Consider the following 7,435-nt stretch of genomic DNA (forward strand, 5'->3'; position numbering starts at 1 on the left):
CAGGATGCTTGGGGCTGGTGCACTGGGATGACCCAGAGCGATGGTATGGGAGGGAGGTGGGAGGAGCGTTCAGGATTGGGAACACGTGTACACCCGTGGCAGATTCATGTTGATGTATGGCAAAACCAATACAGTATTGTAAAGTAAAATTTTAAAAATAAAAGAAGAAACAAAACTCTCTATGACCCAGCAACCCCACTACTGGGCATAGAGCCTGAGGAAACCATAGTTGAAAAGATATACGTACCCCAATGTTCATTGGAACACTATTTACAATAGCTAGGACATGGAAGCAACATAGATGTCCATCAACAGATGAATGTATGAGGCAGTTCTGATACACAGACACAATGGACTATTACTCAGCTTTAAAGAGGAATGCATTTGAGTCAGTTCTAATGAGGTGAATGAATCTAGAGCCTATAATACAAAGCAAAATAAGTCAGAAAGAGAAAGGCAAATATACTAATTATGATATCATATAGTAATATGTATCATATATTAATATCATATATTAATGCATACACATGGAATCTAGAATTATAGTACTGATGATCCCACATGCAGGGCAGAAAAGGTGACACAGAAATAAAGAACAGACTTTTAGATACAGTGGAGGAAGGAGAGGGTGAGATGATATGAGAGAATAGCATTGAAACACACAAATTACCATATGTAAAACAGGCCGCCAATGGGAGTTTGCTGCATGACACAGGGAACCCAAAGCTGGTGCTCTGTCACAACCTATAGAGGTGGGTAGGAGAAGGAGATAGGAGGGGGGATACAAGAGGGAAGGAACACATGTATACCTGTGGCTGATTCATGATGATGTATGGCAAAAACCATCACAATATTGCAAAGCAATTATCCTACTTTACAATTGAAAAAGAAATTAAAAGTAGAACTATCATGTGACCCATAAATTCCACTCCTGGATATTTATCCAAAGAAAACAAAAACACTAATAAGAAAAGATATACACTTCTATTTCTTTGCAGCTTTATAACAATGACAAAAAATATGAAAGCAAACTAAGTGTCAATCGATAGATGAAGGGATAAAGAAGATATGGTATATGCATACAATGGAATATTGGTTATAAAAAATAATGAAATCCTGTCATTTGGGACAACATGGATGGCTCTAGAAGGTATCATGCTAAGTGAAATAAATCAGACAATGAAAGGAAAATACTGCATACTTTCACTTTTGTGTGGAATCTAAAAAAACAAAACAAGTGGCCAAACATAACAAACAAAAACAGCATTATGGATACTGTGAACAAACAGATGGTTACCAGAGAGGAAGATGTTGGAGGCAGGAGGAATAGTTGAAGAAGATTAAGAGACACAAAGTTCTCACTATAGAATAAATGAGTTATGATTATCAAATGTACAGTGTAGGCAATATTTCAATAATTATGTAATATCTTTATATGATGATATATGGTAACTAGGCTTATCATGTGATTATTTTGAATTGTATACAATATCAAATCACTACTGTGTGTAGCAGAAGCCAAAATAGTACATTGTAGGTCTACCATACTTCAAAACTAAACATAGAAAAAGAGATCAGATTTGTGGTTTCCAGAAGGGGTCGGATGGAACAAAAATGGTATCAGTCAGTCAAGTTCAGTCACTCAGTCGTGTCTGACTCTTTGCGACCCCATGAATCGCAGCACACCAGCCCTCCCTGTCCATCACCAACTCCCAGAGTTTACCAAACTCATGTCCATCAAGTCAGTGATGCCATCCAGCCATCTCATCCTCTGTCGTCCCCTTCTCCTCCTGCCCCCAATCCCTCCCAGCATCAGGGTCTTTTCAAATGAGTCAACTCTTCGCATGAGGTGGCTAAAGTATTGGAGTTTCAGCTTCACCATCAGTCCTTCCAATGAACACCCAGCACTGATATCATTTAAGATGGACTGGTTGGATCTCCTTGCAGTCCAAGGGACTCTCAAGAGTCTTCTCCAACACCACAGTTCAAAAGCATCAATTCTTCGGCACTCAGCTTTCTTCACAGTCCAACTCTCACATCCATACATGACCACTGGAAAAACCATAGCCTTGACTAGGCAGACCTTTGTTGACAAAGTAATGTCTTTGCTTTCTAATACGCTGTCTAGGTTGGTCATAACTTTCCTTCTGAGGAGTAAGCATCTTTTAATTTCATGGCTGAAACCACCATCTGCAGTGATTTTTGGAACCCAAAAAAATAAAGTCTGACACTGTTTCCCCATCTATTGCCCATGAAGTTATGGGACCAGATGCCATGATCTTCATTTTCTGAATGTTGAGCTTTAAGCCAACTTCTTCACTCTCCTCTTTCACTTTCCTCAAGAGGCTTTTTAATTCCTCTTCACTTTCTGCCATAAGGGTGGTGTCATCTACATATCTGAGGTTATTGATATTTCTCCCGGCAATCTTGATTCCAGCTTATGCTTCTTCCAGCCCAGCATTTCTCATGACGTACTCTGCATAGAAGTTAAACAAGCAGGGTGACAATATACAGCCTTGGCATACTCCTTTTCCTGTTTGGAACCAGTCCATTGTTCTGTGTCCAGTTCTAACTGTTGCTTCTTGACCTGCATACAGATTTCTCAAGAGAGAGATAAGATGGTCTGGTAGTCCCATCTCTTTCAGAATTTTCCACAGTTTATTGTGATTCACACAGTCAAAGGCTTTGGCATAGTCAATAAAGCAGAAATAGATGTTTTTCTGGAACTCTCTTGCTTTTTTGATGATCCAGTGAATGTTGGCAATTATGTAGTCAAAATGGAAAAACTAAGAGTTATAAAATAAATAAGTACTGAGGATGTAAGATACAACACGAAAAATGTAATTAACAGGGCTGTATGTTATATTTGAAAGTTGTTAAGAGTAAACCCTCAGTTCTCATACTCAGTTCTCATCAAAGGGATTTTTCTTTCTCTAATTTTGTATGTTTATGATATGTTCACTGGGCATCCCCAGTGGCTCATGATAAAGAATCCACCTGCAATGCAGGAGCTGCAGGTTTGATCCCTGGGTCCAGAAAATCCCCTGGAGGAGGGCATGGCAAGCTACTCCAGTATTCTTGCCTGGAGAATCCCATGGATAGAGAAGCCTGGTGGGATACAGTCCATAGGGTTGCAAAGAGTCGAACACAACTGAAGCAACTGAGCATGCATGCATAAGATGTTCACTAAACTTATTGTAGTAGCTATTTTATGGTGTAAGTGATTTCAGCTGTTCACCTTAAACTTAAACAGTGCTGTATGTCAATTATACTGTAATAACACTATTTAAGAAAAAATATCTTAGTGTAGTTTTATTATTTATTGTAGGACTAAGCTTGATTAGGAATTAACAGGTCTGGATTCTACTTCCAATGCCAACACTGCCTTACCCCTGGGCATATATCTGGAGAAGACCATAATTCAAAAGATACAAGCACCACAATGTACACTGCAGCATGGTTTATAATAGCCAAGATGACAGATGAATGGATAAAAAAAATTGTGGTATATATGCAATGCATGTTACTGAGCCATACAAAAGAATGAAATATTGCTAATTGCAGCAACATGGGTGAACCTAGAGATTATCACAAAATGAAGTTTGGCAAAGACAGGCAAATATCATATGATATCACTTCTATGTGGACTCTAAAAAAATACAAATGAATTTATCTACAAAATAGAAACAGAATCAGAGACTTCAAAAACAATCTTATGGTTACCAAAGGAGAATGATGAGGCAGACTGGTAAATTAGGAGTTTAAGATTAACATATATATACCACATGTATAAAATAGATAATCAACAAGGATCTACTTATAGCACAGAGAATTTTACTCAATAGTCTATTATAACCTATGTGGGAAAAGAATCTGAAAAAGAACCACTTTGTTATATACCCAAAATTAATGTATCATTGTAAGTCAACTATACCCTATATATATATTTTTATATGAAACAAAAATTAAATAAATAAATTGAACAAATAAGAATAAAATATTAAAAAATACTTTTTCAAGACAAAATACTTCAACTGTCATTCATGAAAGTGAATTTAGGTTACTCATATTTTAAGAATTCTTAATACTGCCAACTATTATTTTCAAATAATATTTTTATCCATAAGAACATTTGAGAAGACATGGTTTTTCCCTCTTTAGTATAAAAATTATTATTGTTGTGTAATGAGCATACATTTTTCAAACATTGCTTGTTCTCATTGCACTAAGTACTTTTTTGACTTTGCCTTTCCTCTGTCACAATGTTTCCTTTCTTCTCAATCTATCTCATATCCTGCATAACTTCAATCTCCTGTTAACATTTACCTGTATTAGGAAAATGAGTTGTTTTTAGGGAAAAGGTAATAGGTTTAGCTCTATTGTGCCTCCAAATAAAGTCTAAAGTTTTAGTTTCAGACTTCGAAGTTTGTCTAAACCTACTGCTTCAGCTTTAATTCTCACTCTTACCTCATTCTAAAATAAAATCCAACAATTGGAACATGTTGATCCTGATCATAATTTTCTTGTATCTAAATCTTTGATTATTTTGCTCCCCACGTTCATTTGTTGAAGTTCTGCCTATTTTTAAATACCATTTCATTCATGAAAGTTTAATAGCCCTCCCACTGTAAACCCTCTCTGAACTTCAACACCTTTGCGGATTAACCTTTTTTATGGCATCTAGCCTTTTGGTCATTTTTAATTAATTAATTGGGCTTCCCTGGTGGCTCAGAGGTTAAAGCATCTGCCTGCAATGTGGGAGACCTGGGTTCGATCCCTGGGTTGTAATTGGGGTGTGTATGTGTGTGTGTGTGTGTGTGTGTGTGTGTGTATGTGTTAGTTACTCATTCAAGTCTGACTCTTTGTGACCCCAGGGGACTGTAACCCACCAGCCTCCTCTGTCCATGGAATTCTCCAGGCAAGAATACTGGAGTGGGTTGCCATTCCCTTTTCCAGGGGCTCTTCCCAACCCAGGGATTGAACTGGTGTCTCCTGCACTGCAGGTAGATTCTTTACCACCCAAGCTACAAAGGAAGCCCATATGTGTGTGTGTGTGTGTGTAATATATATATAGGCTGTGTTAAATCTTAGTTGAGGCACTGAGGATCTTTGTGGCATGCAGGATCTTCCATTGTAGAAGGCTCTTCGTTGCAGCACATGGGCTTCTCTCTCATTGTGGTATGGGCTTCAGAGTGCCTGGGCTTCTCTCTCATTGTGGTATGGGCTTCAGAGTGCCTGGGCTCAGTATTTGCAGTGAGCAGGCTCTCTAGTTGAGGCACGCAGGCTCAGAAGTTGTGGCATGCAGGTTTAGTTTCCTGACAGCATGCCGAATCTTGGTTTCCCAGTTAGGGACCAAACCTGTGTTTTCTGCATTGGAAGCTGGATCCTTAACCACTGAGCCACCAGGGAAGTCCCTAGTCTCTTGTGTTATATTACTTTTATATTACTGTGACTTTTCTTTGCTTATTCAGTTTTTACTTTCTGTTTCTTTTCTTCTCTGTGTCTTTCTCTGGTGACAAAACTTTAAGCTTCTTAGGTTGTTGTGTTATGGCTATCATTATATTCACAACAGTGTCTAGGATACTTTTCTAGGGCAATAATTAGTTGGTGATGGACAGGGAGGCCTGGCGTGCTGCGATTCATGGGGTCACAAAGAGTCGGACACGACTAAGTGACTGAATTGAACTGAACTGAACTGAATTAGTAACCCATAAGAGTTGTTGAATTAAATTGAATTGCTGGGGACTTTCCTAGTGGTCCAGTGGTTATGAATCTGCCTACAATGCAAGGGATGCGGATTTGATCCCTTGTTGAGAAACTAAGATCCCACATGCCCTGGAGCAAATAACCCTGGAGCTGCAACTATTGAGCCCATTTCCTTTGCAGTCCGAATGTCACAACTAGAGAGTCCACATACCACAAGGAAATATCCTGCAGGACGCAGTGAAGATCCTGTGTGCTGCAACCAAGACCCACTAAATGCAGTCAAATAAATAAATAAATAATTTTAAAAATTGAAATGCTAGGACACTTTTCTATGTATGGCTATTAAACTGAACCTTTCCTAGAATTGGACAAGAATAAATCTCCAATATTAGTGTACTAGAAAATTGTCTTTATGACTGGAAGAGTCAATCTGTTTGACAAATAAAGCTGGTAAGTTTACAAAATATGCATTGCTAGAAAATAGTAACCAGATGTCACAGATACATTGAGTTATGACTGTTCTACAAAGCTAAAAACTTGATTTACATGAATGGCACATAGGATTTAAAGCTTACTAAGAGTCTAAAAAACTTTGAGAGAATGTTCCAGACTTTAGGCAGATTTTTAAAACAGAAAGGGTGAATCTTGCATATTTGAATAAAAACATTTACTATGCAGTTTCTTTAGCCTTTTGTTTAGAAAAAAAAAAATTGACTTTAAACAAATATTGTCAAGTAGTACCAGGAACAACTTTGCTTTTTAATTCATTATTATTGGGCTTCCCAAGTGGCTCAGTAGTACACAATCTGCCTGCCAATGCAGGATACACAGGTTCAATCCCTGGGTTGGGAAGACACCCTGGAGGAGGAAATGGCAACCCACTCCAGTATTCTTGCCTAGAAAATCCCATGAACAGAAGAGCCTGGGGGACTACAGTCCATGCGCTAACGAAGAGTTAGACACTATTGAGCACAAATCCACGCACAGTCTTTTATAGGCTTCCTGATTCTCTAAAGTTTATGTCCATTTTTTCTCATCTCTCTCACATTATATATTTTCTTCTTAGATTATTAAAACGAGAAGAAAATTTCACGTTCATTCCTCGGTCCCGTGAAGAGCTTCCAGACAACTTTCCAAAAGAAATCCCTGGTATCTGCTATTTCCTGGAGGTAAGAACTGGTCCTAAGCAGCCAAAGCCTTCTCTTTCTTCATCGAAAATAAAAAAGGTTTCCTACAACATTGGCACTATGTTCCTCCGGGAGACAAGCCTCTGAGACCTGCTGCAGATCAAAGACTCCTCCAAAAAGCACAAGCCCGGAACATGGGTCATGACAGGAGAATGAAGAGAGATGTTTCTCTTTTACTGCGTTGTTGAGAAAACAGTGGAATTTCTGTTATGTCAGGCAATAATCCTGGAAAAAGATAGGTTATGACTATCAATAAAAAACCTGGAGAGCAAGGGGGCAATGTGTTTGTTCTTATGAGTGATTTTGGTCATATATATATTATATATGTATAATACATATATATGTATTTTAATTAATTACAAATGTGGGGCCCATTTAAAACTAATCAACAGTCTATGTTTTCTTGTTTGTCACACATATAGGTATCTTTATATATTTGTATTGCTTTTGAAAGCCAGTTTTGATTATATATTCCTACATTTAGTGAGTTGGTATGAGAGGAATATTTTCTAATTTTGTTTTTCTGAGCAGACGTTTCATAC

General features: G+C 37.9%; 1 protein-coding gene across 1 annotated transcript in view; it reads left to right on the forward strand.

Moving 5' to 3' along the window:
* The window catches only part of GUCY1A2 (guanylate cyclase 1 soluble subunit alpha 2), a 468,086-nt gene extending 460,917 nt beyond the window's left edge, over nt 1-7,169 (forward strand). Inside the window, exon 8 of the mRNA XM_069554938.1 lies at nt 6,773-7,169. Coding sequence (XP_069411039.1) covers nt 6,773-6,980 — 208 coding nt within the window. The 3' untranslated portion in view covers nt 6,981-7,169. The remainder of the gene's footprint in view (nt 1-6,772) is intronic.
* Nucleotides 7,170-7,435: the final 266 nt, after the last annotated feature.

Source organism: Ovis canadensis, chromosome 15, assembly GCF_042477335.2.
Source record: "Ovis canadensis isolate MfBH-ARS-UI-01 breed Bighorn chromosome 15, ARS-UI_OviCan_v2, whole genome shotgun sequence".
NCBI lineage: Eukaryota > Metazoa > Chordata > Mammalia > Artiodactyla > Bovidae > Ovis > Ovis canadensis.